The 19,393-nt window shown below is 44.7% G+C and overlaps 1 protein-coding gene across 4 annotated transcripts in view; it reads right to left on the bottom strand.

The window, feature by feature from the left end:
* Window positions 1-618: 618 nt before the first annotated feature.
* The window catches only part of TTC12 (tetratricopeptide repeat domain 12), a 52,665-nt gene continuing 33,890 nt past the window's right edge, over window positions 619-19,393 (bottom strand). For 2 of the 4 annotated variants that reach the window (XM_025357577.1, XM_025357578.1), the window contains exons 14-22: window positions 17,379-17,471; window positions 16,234-16,294; window positions 15,325-15,462; window positions 8,056-8,154; window positions 7,512-7,580; window positions 4,732-4,833; window positions 3,087-3,186; window positions 1,954-2,179; window positions 619-786 (exon numbers count right to left, since the gene is read on the bottom strand). In XM_025357577.1, coding sequence (XP_025213362.1) covers window positions 711-786; window positions 1,954-2,179; window positions 3,087-3,186; window positions 4,732-4,833; window positions 7,512-7,580; window positions 8,056-8,154; window positions 15,325-15,462; window positions 16,234-16,294; window positions 17,379-17,471 — 964 coding nt within the window. In that variant the 3' untranslated portion in view covers window positions 619-710. The remainder of the gene's footprint in view (window positions 787-1,953; window positions 2,180-3,086; window positions 3,187-4,731; window positions 4,834-7,511; window positions 7,581-8,055; window positions 8,155-15,324; window positions 15,463-16,233; window positions 16,295-17,378; window positions 17,472-19,393) is intronic. The other 2 variants (XM_025357580.1, XM_025357579.1) reach the window with 1 other exon arrangement.

The raw sequence follows: 19,393 nt of genomic DNA, 5'->3' as shown, positions 1-19,393 counted from the left end.
GTCAGGGTTCACTGCAGAAAGAGAAGCCTGTGCTTTGGCACCTTAAGCAGAGAACAATCTAACCCATGGAACAGGGTGCCTATAGCACCACCACATGGGCTGGAGGAGGGTGCCAGGAAGGACCCCCAGGAATGATTGCCAGAAGGATTCACACAGAGCTTTCCTAACAGGGGAGACACCACCTACCACTCACCCCACTGAATTTAAGAGCACACGCAGTGGCTGCAGGCCAGGAGTCTGCTGCAGGCCACCAATGATGCCAATGCAACTCTCTCTCAGCACTCCACAGCTGGAAAATGGATGCTGAAATCCTGCTACCAACAAATCTGATGTTTCCAGCATATTGCCAGCAGAAAATAGCAAAAGGGGTAGGAAACGGCATTAGATTGGCCACAAGTTCCCATCTAGAATTGTTGCTACACGGGAGTCTGGGCAATGTGGCTTTTTGTGAGATGGTTTCTATCTTCTACAGAACAGGAAGGAACATTCAAAGGAGGGTACAATGGAAGTTGAGTAAGCCAGTACACAGAGTCCACCATAGCAGCCAGCCTAAGGCCCACTCTCTTGTTATCCATGAAAACCCGACATGCAAACACTCTGACAATGAATATTTGATTCTGAAGTGGATATATCAAAGGTCTTTATTAGCATAGGAACAACCCGTAGTGTGCATTTGTGTGTTCCCTAAATGCACACAGACACCGTATCTCTCAAGAATCACTGATGTATTTCATTGTAGAGTTGAGAATTTCTAGGCCATGAAGCTTTCTCAGTTGAGCAGCAAACCTGTCACAATCAAAACAAACAACCCAGGACATAAGTGCCACGGTTCAGGCTTCTGGAGCCCAGAGCCAACACCCTCTCAGATGGAAGCTGGCTGAGAACGTCAGTCCTATCGCTGGGTGGAAACAGGAAGTGGCTGTGGCACTGGGGTACCCTAAAGATCACAGGGGTAAGACAGACCCTCAGGGAGGCCCACAAAGCACTGAAAACACTTGCTGCAGGTGGCAGGTGTGTCAGGCTGATCAGACAGGACCTTGCTCTCGAGAACTCCCCCATAGGTTGCCACTTTGAAGTCATCCTAGCTAATGTGCTTGCTTTCTATAGAAGAAAGATTTTAACTATTCCTTCCATTTGAACAACCAGACAGAACTTGAAAGGACCTTAGATATTATCGAGGCCAACCCCCTCAATCTACAGAGGAGGAATTAAAGGCATGTGGATGTAAGGGAAGGAGCCTCTCTCACTCAGTTCCTGGGGTTACCCCTGCCCTGTGCCAGGGCTCCTTCGCTCAGCCACAGGTGGACACCCCCCAGAAGCACGTGCAACGAGGTGCATCTGCACATCAGAACAGGAGCAGAGCAGAGTGGAGGTCTGAGCTTAACAGAGAAGCCATGGGCACAGTTACAGCCCACATCTCTTGCCCTCGCTCACTGGGGGCCTCGACGTGCTGTTCTGTGTCTCTGCTTCTCCACTGTTTCCTCCTGCGTGAACATGTGACCCTCGCTGGCCATTCCTCCATTTGTTTAGGCTGAGACAAAGAACGTGAAGTGGGGGTCTGTTTCTGGAAAAGTAGAGAAGAGAGAAAAGAGGGAAGAGAAGGGGAGGTGGAGTGGGGTGGGGGAGAAGGAGGATAAAGAGACAGGGAGAGGGATGCAGAACAGCGGAAAATGGAATGGAGAGAAGGCAACGGCAGCAAGTGTGAGCAGCAAGTCCCCATCAGACAAGCTGATTCCCTCTCTGGTTGGAGCCCAAGAGCTCCCGTTTCCTCTAGAAAGGCTTTCTTCAGAGAAGCAGCTATTGGGCTTAACCTAGGTCTGCACAGAAAGCATGAGGGCTTCCCACAGCATCCTATGAGGCACGCAGTCCCAGCCAAAAGTCAGCGCCTCAGCTCAGCTGCTTTCTGCAATGGGACCGACGCTGGGTCAGCCTGGCTCCGTGTCCACAGCATACCTGGGCTCAGCTGTGCACAGCTTCCCCAGAGCAATGCCTGCGTTCACCTGCACGGCCGTCTTCTGTGTGTCACTGCCTGCGAGCCTTAACAAGACCTGCAGGAGGTCTGTCTTTAGCAGGGAAGACGCAACGTTGGGCACCTCCATGCAGTTACCAAGGCAGAGGGCAGCGTTGCCCACCAGAACCTCATCCTCTGAGCTGAGCAGCTTCATCATAATGCTCAACTCTGCAGGGAAGGAAGAGAACAAGCAACAGCTCCTTTTAATCCCCAAATAGGAGGCTGGCAACAGGACATGAGGGGCACAGGGAGGTGTCAGTGGACACCGAGCTTCCCCAATAACTCTGCAGCAGAACTTGTTCACTCACTCATCAGCAAACATTCACTGAATGCATATGAACCTCCTCAACTCCTTGCTGAGTCTCTGAAGTATCTTGGCTTCCCAGAACAGTGTCCAGCACAACACAGTTGTTAGATGAATGAATGCTATGTGTCAAACAGGTCTGTCCTCCTGAAAGCCCCTGTTCTTAACCTCTCACTGCACCAGGGTGAGAGGTCCCATCTGACAGCCCCCAGGTGGGAGGCAATGTGCTGGCAACCAAACCTGCAGGGTATGAAACAGGATCCAGGAGAAAGGCTCCAGCTTCCATGGTGGAGCCTCCTTTAGTTCACCTTCTGCGCACTCCAGGGAGTTGGTAAGAAGAACATTAGCAGGCTGCCTCTCCTGGGAAGCCTGCTGTGAATAACTACAGCCGGGTTAAGTTACTGGACTAAAGCTGGGCTCAGACTCTGGTATTTCCCTTGTTCACTAAATGTTGAAGGTGTTTTCCCCCCTCCTTCTGTGAAGGCAGAGAACTGAACTTGCTGAGAGGAGGGAGTTTCCTAGCTTTGCCCCTGTTATCTTTGAGCTGTCTGTCAGCTGGGTCTCCAGTCTGGGTATCCTACCTGTGTGCAACCAAAAGGCTAATTAAATGCTTTCAGATCTGATGTGAAACATCTTCCATAAACATTGCTGAAGCCTGGGAGAGGTTAACAGCATTGCTGCTAAGTTCCTCCTCGACCACAGTTCCCTTTGCAGCTTCAAGGGTGGATGAACCTCTGGGATGAGGGCTCCCTTAAGGAAATCATCACTTACTTTTATCCAGTCTTATTACTTCTTCCCGAGCTTCGTGGTAACTATTCGTGCAGATAGCTAGTATCTTTACAGCATAACGTGATGCAGTCTCGCCTCCTGTCTAGATTTCAGAATGAAATCAGAAAAATATAATCAGTGCTATGATTGCTCTTGGCCACAAACCACAGCGAGCAGTTATTATAGTGCTAGTGGCTTCCTAAACTCTGAAAAGAGAATTCTATGGAGAACGGCATATGCTTCCCGGTGAGCAGGCATGGTCCCTGCTGGAACAGAGTGTCACCCGCATCCTCTCTAACCCAGCCCACACCTCTGACAGGAATGTAGGCCTGTCATGTACACCTGAGTAATTGCCTCCAGAAGGCTTTATGAGCAAGTGGCTGAGAAGAGAATGATGCTGATGAATGGCAGACCTACCAAAAAGGGAGGAAAAGGCCCTCCCATATCGTTTTCCCATTTGAGAATGAGGACTGACTGGCCAAGGCTGTTAGGCGGACAGTCCTGCATGAGGAACCTCAGGAACCTAGATCATTTTAAGAGGCGACAACTGTCAAACACCGCCCTTGCAATTTCCCATGTGGGGTCTTTAAAAGGCATGTGTGCATGTATGCATGCATGATGCATAGGTATGCATGCCATCAGGAGCTTTTGGTGGGTTTGGAAAAGTCATAATGAATGACAGTCATTGTTCAAGTGGCAGCCTAAACTTAAGACCCCCTGTGCTGCCCCCTCGGTGTTACCCCTGCCCCAGCAGTAGCCCACAGAGCATGCTTCCCTGCCCCACTCAGCCTGAGGCTTTATGAATAAAAGCCATGTGTCACCACACCAACATGGGTGTGTGGACCTCATGGGCACACACATCATAGGTGGGATTCTGAGATGGCAACCTAATATAATAATCTCCTTCACCCTTGCAGGTGAATCCAGATAGCTGCTCTACCAGCTTGCTTAGATTCACCGCACTCATTTCACAGGGAAATCCCAATATCCTTTGGTCACATGGTAATTCTGCAGGCTACATGTCTCATAGATGAGTAGCAAAACCTGAGCAAAACAATGTGCCTGAAACCCACTCAGATCATTTTTATCAAGAACAGAGGCCATATATATATTTAAAGTCAGGCTTGAGGGGTAAGCAGTCTTTTTTTTTTCTTTTTCTTTTTTTTTTTTTTTGAGATGGAGTCTTGCTCTGTCGCCCAGAGTGCAGTGGCACGATCCCAGCTCACTGCAAGCTCTGCCTCCCGGGTTCATGCCATTCTCCTGCCTCAGCCTCCCAAGTAGTTGGGACCACAGGTTCCTCCCACCACGCCTGGCTAATTTTTTTGTATTTTTAGTAGAGACGGGGTTTCACCATGTTAGCCAGGATGGTCTTGATCTCCTGACCTCATGATCCGCCTACCTCAGCCTCCCAAAGTGTTACAGATGTATCTAATGAACAATTTTCTTATTTATTGAACGATCTGTTATTGATGTTCAGAGTATGGTCTGGGTAGACAGGCAGAAGCAAATCCCTATCCAAGAAGTTTAAAATCTAGCAAGGAAGAAATGGCAGCACATTAACCAAACAAAACCCGCCTTAATTCTGTTCCCCGAATAAAATAGGAGACTTCTGTACATTTCAGGGTTGTAACCAATAAAGTGATCTTACCTTCAGGAATTTTATCATTTTCTTTACCACTCCTGCTTGCAAGGCCTCCTCAACAATTTTCAGAGAGGAAGAAAGGGTCCGGCTCAGAACACCAGCAGCTCTCTGAATACAGCAGAAAGAGGATAATTAAATGTCCTTTTCAGAAATGCTGACAACCTTTAAAAGTTAACAGGAAGTTTGGTGAGGGAAAATCAATCATTAACATTGGAAGCAAAATATAAAAAATAGGATGGCCAAATAATAGCAAGCACTGTTCTTTTTAATAAAACTGTCATGGAGCTGCAGCCATAGCCCCTTGCCACCCAGAGGCCCACATTATTTCAGCTTCACACAGGATCAACCAGTTCAACTCTGAGAAAGGAAGTTCTCCCTTGTGATTCCTCCCAGAGCTCTGATATCAGCAGGCCCTTTATTAGGGGATGTTTGATTTCCTGGATTGGTCTTCTGTGTCGTTTATCTTTATCTTTTCCTCTGTCTTTTGTTCTAGTTTCTGGGATAGTTCATTTACTTTATTTCCCAGCTCTTCTCTCTCTTTTTTTTTTTTTTTTTAAATAAATGGCAAGCTGTTACTCTTTTATGGATATAACTATCTTTAATCTTTCTCAGGATACAAATGATAGTTACTATTTTTTTCTTCTGTTTCCTGTATCATCTCTATTTCTTTTTTTTTTTTTTGAGACGGAGTCTCGCTCTGTCACCCAGGCTGGAGTGCAGTGGCCGGATCTCAGCTCACTGCAAGCTCCGCCTCCCAGGTTTACGCCATTCTCCTGCCTCAGCCTCCCGAGTAGCTGCGACTGCAGGCGCCCGCCACCTCGCCCGGCTAGTTTTTTGTATTTTTTAGTAGAGACGGGGTTTCACCGTGTTAGCCAGGATGGTCTTGATCTCCTGACCTTGTGATCCGCCCGTCTCGGCCTCCCAAAGTGCTGGGATTACAGGCTTGAGCCACCGCGCCCGGCCTCATCTCTATTTCTTTTGGATCAATTTTTATGTTTATCTTGGTTTTCCTATTTATGTGTGTGGCTTTCCTGCAATGTCTGGTTGACTCTTACCTGCCCAATCACATGTACGAAAAAAGCAATAAAATATGTTTGGGTATGCTATGTTTATGGGAAGTATGGAAAGGTAGAGAGGTGGCACTCTCATATACCAGAAAGAAAAATGTTTTCTCCAGTTTCAGTTCTTTAAAGATGAAAGTGTTCTGATTTTATGCCTGAAGGATAGATGCCTGCCAGCAAACGCAGCTCCACTGCCTGTACCTCTGCTCTCTGTTGTATCAGGAGTTCTGAAATCTTGATCCTTTCATTATAAGGCAAATCTGCTACTGACCAGCTATGTGTTCCTCCGTCTGTACTCTATACGAAGGTGTCCTCAGCCCTGCCTCATTAATTACCACCCTAGCAGCTGCTCTCCATCTTCAGGAAACTTGTTAAAATTACTTACCTATTGGTAACCATTGCCTGTTCACCGTCAATGTAGGTCTCTACTTTTTTTGTTCCCCCCAATGGCTTTAATCTCATTTTAATGAGGACTCCAGAGGGAGAAAAGATAAACTTGTGTATTATCAATCTTGCTTCCCTAATCTGCTTCCTAAAGATCCTAGAATTTTGCTACAGTTGACACCACAGATCCCCTTTCAGGCCCAGGACAGTGGAGACTGTGCTAGACTAGGACCAGATGCCCATGGTGAAGCTGCTGCCCAGCAAGCTGGGAAGCACCCAATGTGGCACACACAGAATGCTGGAGAAATCTGGCCCAAGAGCTCTCCTAAATCCCTACACTCAGGGATTAGTGTAGGCCTATCTTTAGGTCTGGACCATCTGAGAACGGTGGTGCTTACCACTTTGGGGGTCAGGGACCTCTTTTGAGGATCTGATGAAAGCTATGATGCCCCATCCATGAAAATGCACACGCACAAAACCTTCACCCTATCCTGTCTGAATTGACTTTGGGGACGTTTAGAGAGTGCTACCCCCAAACAGGGTATGTTGGATCTACTCAGAACCTTTTTTAAACTGTGGAGCCAGTCCTCAGTCTGCAACCCTTGAAAGGCTGGTTTCCCAGATCCACCCTAGATGTGGCCCTGATTGCTTCTCTAGGCATTAGGGCCCTGCCCTGACAGGGAGAAAAACAGGGGTGATCACTTAACGTGAGTGAAGAACACTTTCTAGGGTGATGGCAAACAGCCTCTTGAATCATACTAATATTCTTTTCCTGATGCACTGTGCTGACATATAGGGCTTTCTCAGTTTTCTTATTCAAATGTCAGACACAGAATTGAGAAACCCATTTCAGCATATATTTTAAAAAGAGGCTAAAACTATTATGCACAAACAACCTCTAGGATCACTGGCTTAAAATACGGGCCTGGCTTTTTATTTTTTCCTATGGAAAAAAGGGATTCTAAATAAGTTGGACACTTGATCTGTCCAATTTGCACAGGATATTTTGAAATAGGACAAATCAGATCGATTATATCCTCTAAGCTGGTTAAATTTCAGACCAAATGGAAGGGATGGATTCTTAAGTTGGGTTCCTGGACTCTAGGGGATCCACAGATGACGGACATGGCAAGGAGGTCACCAAATCCCTGAAACTGCAGACAAAACTTGGTGTTTATGTGCTTGTGTGCATTATTCGAATAGTATATCCATACCGTATCTCAGAGACTCAGCAGATTCTCAAAGGTGGCAACTTGAAAAAGATTACACTGGTAACAAAACAAAACAAAACAAAACAAGAACAGTGAAAGTTGCTTCTGGATTTCCCTGGGAGAAACTTACTGTCAGGATTCCTCCATCCTGGCTGTTTAGTAAAGACAGGCACCTTCTGCTCACCTCCACAGCCCAAACCTACAACAATGGGGAGAGGCCAGCAGGAGATTTTAATTTTCTGACAATCTGAATTCTCAGCGGAGCTTCTTCTGAGCACCCTCTCCTTTTTAGCACCACGGCACTGTGCCCAGGTTCCCTCACAACACCATCTTTTACGGCTCTTATTCCTCCCCATGTCTGTCTCCCCTAACTTCAGGGTATTACCCTGATAGCAGGAACCACCTTTCACTTGACTTTGTAAACACAGCACCTCATACTCTGCTCAGCACACCTTGGATACCCAGTCTGTTTTCTGAGTGAATACATGACTGAGTGATGCATCCACCCCTCAGCAGAGCAAAGGGAGAGTGCATCCCTCCAGCCTTTTCCCATTCCACGGCCAGCATGTGAGTGTACATGCTTCTGTCTCTTCATGAACACGAGAATGGTTTTATGCCACAGAATGTGTACACGTTGTCCCAGGCTTCCAGACAGGGAGACAAGAACGCCATACCTCAGAGACAAAGGGAGCCTGAAGACACAGGTTCATCATGAGTCCCAGGAGTGTGTAGATAACCTCTCTGAACAGGTCCACATTCTCCTCACATCTGGCCTTGGAAAACAAAACAAGGTAACCAATGACCTTTCTGCCTTACAGCTTTTTATGGTCATCTTTTCCCTTGGACTAGTGTCTCAGAGTTCCCATACTCCCTAATTGCCAACTCATAAATTGCCAACGTCATGAACCTAAACGGTTTTGGAGGATCAGAGACCAGTTCCATGAGTTAGTGTTGGTCCAGGAGACTTGGAAGGAGTCTCTGGTGCCTCTGCCATGGGACTATGGATCAGGTTGGCCCTGGGTTGAAAGTGAAGAGTGAGCTGCTGAGACGGGTGATCATTCAACTCCATCAGAAAAATCCTTCAAATCAGGATCAGCCAAGATGGCCGACTAGATGCAGCCAGGTGGAACAGCTCCCACTGAGGAAGAGAGATGACTGACATGCTCCTAACAGATCTTCAAAGGGAAGACGCTGAGAGTAGATGGAGGAAAGATGCAGAAACGGGGCGGAGGGAAGTAACTGGGAACCCTGCATGGGGCTCCTATGTACCAAGGCTTGTTCTTGGCCCCCAAAGGCTCTTGAGGAATGGGTGAATTGAAGTGGCAAAGAGCAACCTAATCTCATCATAGTCCTCTGGAACCCCGGCAGGAGAAATCCCCTTGACCACCACAGACACTCAGTGAGTTGTCAGGGAGAGCTGCTTAGAGAAGTGGTAGGGGTGGCAAGCCAGTTGATGTGGAACCCAGAGGGTTGGGTGTGGAAGCATCTATAGTGGAGCATGGCCAGGGACAGCCATTTCCCTAGGCTCAAATAAGTCCCATAGGAGACTTTAGCCCTCGGGAAATCATCAGACCTGAACTCTGCAGGGTGGTCTTGCCCATCAAACAGGGCCAGTCCAACTTGAGGACCCCTTGCTCTGCTGGACTCTCCTGGGGCCCCAGCCTGGTCACACCTGCTTGCTGAGCAGTCTCGGGGGCCCTGGGGGCCCACACCATAGCTTCTGCACTGGCAGACCATGCCTGACCAGTGGAGAGCACCAGCAGGGTACCCCTATCACCATGCACCAGCCCACATGCTCCCTCTCTACACCACAGCTTCCCCTGGGCCCAAGGCAACTCCCCACATCACTTTGCTGGTGAGTGTCTGATCAGGCAGGTTTTGCTTTCCTTGCCCTGCCAGAGCATGGGAGTGCAGTCCTGCCCCTCCTCTTCCCACTGACCACCACTGTAGATGGAGTATTGATGGGCATAGAGCCAGCCAGCCCCACCCCTACCAGCAACTTGCCCTTGTGCTAGCATGGCATAGAGTACAGTGGATCTTTGTCCCTCTAGGAGCAACCTCCTCTGCTTGCGAGGCACAGAGAAGGCACAATCTTCAGCATGACCACACACGCAGTCATCAGCAGGGACCCTCTCCCCCAGCTGTGTTGCCTCTGCCATTGTGGCAAACACCTGCAAGGAGGCAGGCACCCTGATACCTGCTAGCACCCTGCCACAGGTCTTCCGCTGCTGTTGGCATGCGTGAACAAGTTAAGGTCCCATTATCACCACATTATGAAATTCTTGGGCTAACACCATCCATTGGAGTGTAGTGACCAGAGGTTTGGGATCACCTTGGCTCCCCCATTGCAGTGTATTCTTAACCTAGAGGAGCCAGAAAACAAAGTCAGGGCCCAATACAAGTCCCTGAGAGTTAGAGCATCCAGTCCAGAAACTGGGAGCTGAATACTGACCCCCTAAAATCTTCTAGAAATAAAGCCACTCAGCTGAATCCACCTTATACCACAATAAAACCCTCAAGGTCATCAAATAAGATAAAAGAAACAAATTTATCCAAAGGTCAGCAATCTCAACGATTGACAGTAGAGAAATCAACAAAGAAAAGAAAGAATCCACATGACAAACCTGATAATTCAAAAACCCAGATGCCTTCTTTCCTTCAAACAACCACAACACCCCTCCAGAAAGGGTCTAAACCAGGCTGACATGGCTGAAATGACACAAATAGAATTCAGAATATGAATAGGAATGAAGTTCATTGAGCTACAGGAGTGCATTGAAACCCACATCACGAAAGCCAAAAATCATAATAAAACAATGAAGGAGCTGACAGACAAAATGGTCAATACAGAAAAGAACATAACCAACCTGGTAGAGCTGAAAAACCATACTACTAGAATTTCATAATGCAATCACAAGTGTTAATAGCAGAATAGACCAATCAGAGGAAAGAATCTCAGAGCCTGAAGACAGGCTTTCTGAAATAAGACAGTCAGACAAGAATAGATAAAAAAATAATAAAAAGGCATGCACAAAACCTCTGAGAAATACAGAATTATGTAAAGAGCCCCAATCTACATTTAATTGGTGTCCCTGAAAGAGATGAGAAGAATGGAACCAATTTGGAAAACATATTTCAGGATATCATCCATGAGAACTTCCCCAACCTAGATAGAGAGGCCAACACTCAAATTTGGGAAATGCAGAGAACCCCAGTAAGATACGTCATTAAGAAGATCACCTCCAAGACACAGAATCATCAAATTATCCAAGGTCAAAATGAAAGAAAAAATATTAAAGGCAACTAGAGAGAAAGGTCAGGTCACTTACAAAGGAAAGCCCATCAGACTAACAGCAGACTTCTCAGCAGAAACTCTACAACCCAGAAGAGACTGGAGGCCAATATTCAACATTCTTATAGAAAATAAATTCCAACCCAGAATTTCATTTCTAGCCAAATTAAACTTCATAAGTAAAGGAAAAATAAGCATATGGTGAGGAAATTCATTACCACCAGACCTGTAGTGCAAGACCTCCTGAAGAAAGCACTAAATATGGAAAGGAAAGACCGTTACCAGCTTCTACAAACACACATTGAAGTACACAGACCAGTGTCACTATAAAGCAACCACATAAATAAGTCAGCAAAATAACCATCTAACATCATGATGACAGGATCAAATCTACACATAGAAATACTAACCTTGAATGTAAATAGGCCAAATGTCCCAAGACACAGCGTGGCAAGTTGGATAAAGAACCAAGATCCACTGGTATGCTGTCTTCAAGAGACCCGTCTCACAAGCAATGACACACATAGGCAAAATAACAGGTTGGAGAAAAATCTACCAAGCAAATGGAAAACAAAAAAGCAGGGGTTGCAATCTTATTAGTTTTAGATGAAACAGGCTTTAAACCAACAAAGACCAAAAAAGACAAAGAAGGGCATTACACATATTGGTAAAGGGTTCAATTGAACAAGAAGATCTAACTATCCTAAATATTTATGCACCAAACACAGAAACATCCAGATTCATAAAGCAAGCTCTCAGACACCTTCAAAGAGACTTAGTCTGACACTCAATAATAGCAGGAGACTTTACCACCCCACTGGCAATATTAGATCATTGACATAGAAAATCAATGAAGATATTCAGGACCTGAACTTAGCACTGGATCAAATGGGCCTGATGTACATACACAGATTTCTCAAAATGAAAACAACAGAAAATACATTTTTCTCATTGCCACATAGTGCATACTCTAAAATCAATCATATTTGGAAGTAAAACAGTCCTTAGCAAATGCAAAATAACTGAAACCTTAACACTCAAATTGGAAATTAAGACTAAGAAATGAACTCAAAACTGTGTAACAACATGGAAATTGAATAACTTGATCCAGAATGACTTTTGGGCAAATAAACCAATTAAGGCAGAAATCAACAAGTTCTTTGAAACTAATGTGAACAAAGATACAACATACCAGAATCTCTGGGACACAGGTAAGATAGTGTTAAGAGGGAAATTTATAACACTAAATGCCCTAACAGATATTCCTAATTAAAAAGTTAGAAATATCTCATGTTAACAACCTACCATGACAACTAAAACAACTAGAGAACTAAGAGCGAACAAATCCCAAAGCTAGCAGAAGACAAGAAATAACCAAAATCAGAGCTGAACTGAAGGAGACTGAGACACAAAAACCCATTCCAAAGATCAATAAATTCTAAAGCTGGTTTCTTGAAAAAATTAATAAAATAGGTAGACCACTAGTTAGACTAAAAAAAATGGAAAGACAGAAAATGCAAATAGACACAATCAGAAACAACAAGGGGGATATCACCACTGACCCCACAGAAATACAAACAACCATCAGAGAATACTATGAACACCTCTCTGCCCATAAACCAGAAAATTGAGAAGAAATGAATAAATTTCTGGACACATACACCATCCAAAGGCTGAACCAGGAAAAAATTGAATCCCTGAACAAACCAATAATGAGCTCTGAAATTGAGTCAGTAATAAATAGCCTATCAACTAACAAAAGCCCAGAATCAGCTGGATTCACAGCTGAATTCTACCAGATGTACAAAGAAGAAGTGGGACTATTCCTGCTAAAACTATTCCAAAATATCAAGGAAGAGGGACTCCTTCCTAACTCATTCTATGAGACCAGCATTGTCCTGATTCAAAAACCTGGCAGAGACACAACAAAAAAGAGAAAACTTCAGGCCAACATTCTTGATTAACACTGACGCAAAAATCCTCAACAAAATACTGGCAAACCAAATCTAGCAGCACATCAAAAAGCTTATCCATCACAGTGAAGTAGGCTTTATCTCTGGGATGCAAGGTTGGTTCAACACATGCAAATAGGTAAATGTGATTCATCACATAAACAGAACTAAGAACAAAAACCATGTGATTATCTCAATAGATGCAGAAGAGGCTTTTGATAAAATTCAACACCTCTTCATGTTAAAAACTCTCAATAAACTAGGTACTAAAGGAACATACTTCAAAGTAATAAGAGCCATCTATGACAGACCCATGGCCAACATCATACGTACGGGCAAAAGCAGGAAGCACTCCCCATGAAAACCAGCACAAGACAAGGATGCCCTCTCCCACCACTCCTATTCAACATAGCATTAGAAGTCCTGGCCATGGCAATCAGGCAAGAGAGAAAATAAAGGGCATCTATATAGGAAGAAAAAAAGTCAAACTACCTCTGTTTATAGACGGCATGATCCTGTATCTAGAAAAAACCACAGTCTTGGCCCAAAAGCTCCTGAAGCTAATTAACAACTTCAGCAATGTCTCAGGATATAAAATCAACATACAAAAGTCACTAGCATTCTTATACACCAACAACAGTCAAACCAAGAGCCAAATCAGAAATACAATCCCATTTATAATTGCCACCAAAAGAAAATACCTAGGAATAAAGCTAACCAGGGAAGTGAAAGATCTCCACAAGAAGAACTACAAAACACAGCTCAAAGAAATCAGAGATGACACAAACAAATGGAAAAACATTCTGTGCTCATGGACAGGAAGAATCAATATTGTTAAAATGGCCATACTGCCTAAAGTAATATATAGATTCAATGCAATTCCTATTAAATTACCATTGACATTCTTCACAGAACTAGAAAAAACTATTTTAAAATTCATATGGAACCAAAAAGAAGCCTGAATAGCCAAGGCAATCCTAGGCAAAAAGAACAAAGCTGGAGGCATCACGTTACCCGACTTCAAACTATACTTACAGGGCGACAGTAACCAAAACAGCATGGTACTGGTATAAAAAGAGACACATAGACCAATGGAACAGAATAAAGAACCCAGAAATAAAACCGCATACCTAAAACTATCTGATCTTCAATAAACCTGATAAAAACAAGCAATGGGGAAAGGATTCCCTATTTAATAAATGATGCTGGGATAACTGGCTAGTCACATGCAGAAGATTGAAACTGGACCCCTTCCTTATGCAATATACAAACATTAACTCAAGATGGAATAAAGACTTAAATATAAAATCCAAAACTATAAAAACCCTGGAAGATAACCTAGGTAATACCATTCTACACACAGGAACAAGCAAAGATTTCATGACAAAGACACCAAAAGCAATCTCAACCAAAGCAAAAACTGACAAATGGGATCTAATTAAAGAGCTTCTGCACCGCAAATGAAATTATCAACAGAGTGAACAGACAACCTATAGAATGGGAGAAAGTTTTTGCAAACTATGCATCTGACAAGGGTCTAATATCCAGCATCTATAAAGAATTTAAACAAATGTACAAGAGAAAAATAAACTACCCCACTAAAAAGTGGGCAAAGGACATGAAGAGATACTTTTCAAAAGAAGACATACAGATGGCCAACAAGCACATGAAAAAAAGTTCAGTATCACTGATATCATTAGTGAAATGCAAATCAAAACCATAAGATACCATCTCACACCAGTCAGAATGGCAATTATTAAAAAGTCAAAAAATAACAGATGCTGGCAAGGCTGCAGAGAAAAAGGTACACTTATACACTGTTGGTGGGAGCATCAAGTAGTTCAACCATTGTGGAAGACAGTGTGGCTATTCCTCAAAGACCTAAAACAGAGATACCATTTGACCCAGCAATCCCATTAATGGGTATATACCCAAAGGAATAGAAATATTTTTATTATAAAGACACATGCACATATATGTTCACTGCAGCACTATTTACAATAGCAAAGACATGGAATCAACCTCAATGCCCATCAATGATAGACTGGATAAAGAAAATGTGGTACATATACACCATGGAATACCATTAAGTCATAAAAAAGAATGAGATTATGTCCTTAGCAGGAACATGGGTGGAGCTAGAGGCTATTATCCCTTGCAAATTAATGCAGGAACAGAAAACTAAGTACTACATGTTCTTCCCTGTAAGTGGGAGCTAAAAGATGAGAACACGTGGACACACATAGGGGAACAATACACACTGGGGCCTGCCAGAAGGTGGAGGGTGGGAGGAAGGGGGAGAGGATGAGGAAAAATAAATAATTGGTACTAGGCTTAATACCTGGGTAACGAAATAATCTGTACAACAAACTCCCATGACACAAGTTTACTTATATAAGAAACCTGCACATGTACTCCTGAACTTAAAAGTTAAATAATAAATAAATAAATAAATAAATAAATAAATTTTTAAAAATTAACAAAGAAAATCCTTCAAATCTCCCCAGGGCGAATGAGACTTGATCTGGGGGGCTCTTTAAGGCCAGCAGCGCATAAAATCCGAGGTTACAGAAGGGAGAAGCCACTGGTGCCATCCAGCACTCACAGAAACAGAATTTCTGGAAAAGCCAGATAACTAAGCAGCAGCTAATGCCCCCGAAGAGGATAAAGACCAATTATGAATAGAAAAGCTAACATACCAGGAGGCTCAAGCAGCCATCCCCAAATTCCTCACAGGCCGCCATGTGTCTTCGGGTGGCAGGCTCAGCACTGAGGTTTCCCATGATGGCAATGCACTGGCACAGAGCTGAGGAGCTGCTTACCTTGGGATCTGTCTTCTAAATGAGAATCGAAAGAAGGCAGAGCCTCAGAGAGCAGGCAAAGGATGCCGCATGATCTCTTGGTGAATTCCCCACTCACCGAAAGGCCCACGAACCAACCAGATAGCTTCATGTCACACAGGGGCATCCCTGGGGTCACACTGGCAACAGGATGGAGGCACATAGAGGGGTAGACCCAAAAGGGTCTTGGCCTAGGGCTTAATCCCAGCTCCTCCATCAACCAGCTGGGAGGACCTGGGCAAATCCCTTCCCTTCTTAGAGGCTCATTTCCACAGCTGTGGCATGCTGGGGTGTGGTTATGCTCTCTAAGGGCCCCTGAAACTTCTAAGGTTCAATAGGGACAGGCTTCAGTTGCAACACACTCTCCAAGGAGAAGCCCTGCCCCCGACACTATTCACTGCCTTATCAGCTCAAATTGCTATAACTAGTCTTCCTGACAGGATGACTTCCATTTGGGAACAGCGTTGCACATCGAACTTATTGTCAGCAGGGGACTGATGGAGACTGATGAACTCTATCCACCTTCACTTAAGATGCCACCCATATCCAGCTTTTCCTCCCCTGTAACCAGCGCCATCCATATGCCACCTCCACCTGTCCCTACTGTAGCTGTTTCAATAAGTGACAATTGTGTAAATTCCAGCTGTGAATAAATGATTACTCAACCGAGAGACAATAGTTGTTCTGGATTGTAAACTGTGTTTAAACAGCCCCATTCACGCTGCTGAGAGTGTCTGTCACAGAGGGTGAAAATGAGGGTTTGCTCACCAGAATGCCTGTGAGTGCAGGGAGAACACCTGGAAGGTTGGCCTGGAACCAGACTTGGAATCTGTCAAGAAACCATCAGCCAGGATTTATTTTTACATTGCATAAACTGTAACATAAATACAGTGTCTCAGATAATTAATGTTGCAAACTCTAGGTCCATATGATTTAGACTGTGCATGGAGAATTCAGAAACAAAAACAGAAAAAAACATGTCACTATGTATGTAATGTGGCTTTAATTTTTCTGAGTCTGGAGAATTGCCTTTGATGTTAAACAACAGATCTCAGATGATGGCTCCCTTAAGCAGGGGTTGCTGGAATCTCTAGGCTTCTGCCAAGCTGACTTACCCCCAACCCCTGCTCTGAGTCTACAGCATGTGTGTGCTGTGCGGAAGGCAAATACCGTGCAAGCATGTTTACCCATCGGAGCCACTGGGAGGGCCTGGATGCATGTGCATCTCCACACGCTACAGCCACTTGTTCCATACCCCGGCCCGTGCCAGCTGGCTGGCCTGCCTGTGAGCACAAGCAGCTCTCTCATCCCATTACCATCTTTAAGCAAGGTGTCCTAAAATTTGTAAGGAAATTTAAAACACAAGATGCACTTTAAAAAAAAGCTCTTGAAAAATTATGAAAACTAAGACCCTTACTATCATCCCCAGCAGCCAGGCAAAACAAGACAAAACAACACAAAGCCATGGGGCAGAAGGAGGTCGTTACTCATGATGTCACTGGCAACCCCAGAGGCGGCTGCATTTGACTGTTCATTCTTGCTTGCTGGCTCACTGGCTCACTCAGGTTCATTCAACGCGAATTTGCTGGGCAACTCCTACGTACCAGGCACTGATGAGAAGGAAGGAAGGTTCCCGACACTTTGGAGGCTTGCCTACTGTGAGAAGCACTGCTTTAAGTATGCTGCTGCTTCCAAACCCATGGGGGCCCAGGTCAGCCTCTAGGCAGAGTGACTAGAATGGGAGTGGGTGGCTGCAGCCCCCTGGGAGGCATCAGCCCTCCTTCTCAGTGAATCTTGCAATACTCACTTGGAGACTTGGCCTAGCCTCTCTGAATACGGCACATTTTTAAAGATCAGACAGTTCAACAAAGACTGAAGAAGAAATGTCAATTTCTATAAATAAAAAAAATTACCTTTCTTCCAGAGCCAAGTCTGTGAACAGTCCCATAGCAGTGTTGGCCTCCTTATCCGAGAAATCAAGAAATGACACCAGGGCTTCCAATAATCTGCAAAAAACCATAATAACCTCAGAGGTAGCTGTCCTCCAACTAACAACATCCCAACAGGGTAACCTTGCAAGGAAACCAAAAAGCAGTCAGCATCCGGGTGAAATAAGCAGAAAGGGTGCCTTCCCATGCCCTCCTAGGAAGCCTAGCTCCTTGCCCACCCGGAAACAGACACTCTTAAGTGGTTGGCTCCACCACTTAATGTGAATCCCCAGAATGCTGAATACTTTTAACCAAAGTTTATTGATTATCGGACGCCAGCTCAGAAGGAGTTTCTGGGACTCTGCCATGTGACTCTGGCTCAGTCAAGTTCATTAACTTAGATGACATCTAAATGGCATGCTTACTAATCTGCTGATGACTAAAGTGGGAGGGCCCCCTAATAAGGTGGGTGATGGAATAAAGATTTAACAAGATTGTGACAGGCTGCTGAATATATTAGATTAAATTTAATAGGGTTAAGCTCAAAGTCTTCCACTTAGAGCTGGAAATTCTGCATAAGTAACAGAATTGTGAGACCTGGTTTGTAACTGGTTCATATGAGAAATATTTAAGGATTTTTAGCCACTTACAAACACAAAATGAGCAAACAGTCTAACACAGATGCCAAAAACACCTGATACAATCTCAGGCTACCCAAATGGACTTACTGGCACCACGACAATGGAAGTAAGAGGAATTTGTTCATCCAGCAAACTTGCATTAAGCATCTACAAGGTGCTAAGTATACTGTGCTCAGTACTGAGCTCCTGGTCTCCTACAGTGATACATATGTAAATAAATAAGATAAACTGTCTTAGGTGATATGTTAGAAACAGACACATGTTGAGGGGACCAGAGTCTTGCTGGTGGGAGGTGTGGGGATGGAAGTGAAGAAGCCTTCAATAGATGACACTTCAGTGTCTCTTGAAGTATAGTGTTAGCTATTCATTCGTTTATCCATTTGACCAATCACAATGAACAAGCACTGACTGCGTGCCAGGCAATGTGGTCGGTTCTGGGGTCCTAACAATGAAACAAGAAAATGTCCTGGTTCCAGGCAGCTTGCAGGCCAGTGTCGGGCCCACGGGGACGGGTACAGAGGCATGTCAGGCAAAGCCACCTGCAGTCACAGACTACGTGGGCATAGAATTGCAGGAGCACATTTGGGGACTGCTGGCATGCAGTTAATACTTAGGATGTGAGGGGAAAACAGGGGACGGTAGAGAGCTGGACAGAGCCCAGATCCTGGGGGCCTTCTAGGGCCTGCTGGAAAGTCTGTACTTTGCCCTGTAGGCCCCTGTTCTCCAATGTGTGGTTGGTGGTGGGGGTCTCCGGGACAGATTCCTCAGTCAGTCTGAGTGGGAGGAGGCTCCAGGAGGCTGCTTTTTCATGAAGTCCTCATGTGATTCCTAGCCATTATATTTCTCAGTAATTGGAGAACCAGCCTTACAAGGAAGTTATTTCAGTGTGTTAAGTAGGAAAATAGCAGAACAAATGTGCATTTTAGAAAAATCCCTTCAGTGTACGGTGGAAGCTGGATTGCAGCAGGTAGTACAGGAGGCAGGAATTCAACCAGGGGAGAACTGTGATTGTCCAGACAATAAAGGCTAAGGGACCAGACTGAGGTAGCAGCAGAGTAAGAAGCACCGTAAAAACACAAAGAGACGCTCACGAAGACCTGGAAGAAATGACTGGAGAGAGTAGATAAGAACTAGAAGAAAATGAATTCAGGAGATGCTAAGGAGAAAGAGCTGGCAGCATACTATCTTATGGATGTGGTGAGGGAGAGCCAGGTCACTTCCAGGACATTGGCTTAGGCAACTGGATAGGCGGAGATACCCTCTATGAAGACAGGAAATTCAGGTAGATGAACTGGTGTGAGACCACGTTTTGATTTATTAAGTCAATGACACTTGTGGATGTTGTGATAGAGATGTCCA

Source organism: Theropithecus gelada, chromosome 14 (assembly GCF_003255815.1).
Source record: "Theropithecus gelada isolate Dixy chromosome 14, Tgel_1.0, whole genome shotgun sequence".
Taxonomy (NCBI): domain Eukaryota; kingdom Metazoa; phylum Chordata; class Mammalia; order Primates; family Cercopithecidae; genus Theropithecus; species Theropithecus gelada.
This window is presented reverse-complemented; position numbering and strand designations above follow the sequence as displayed.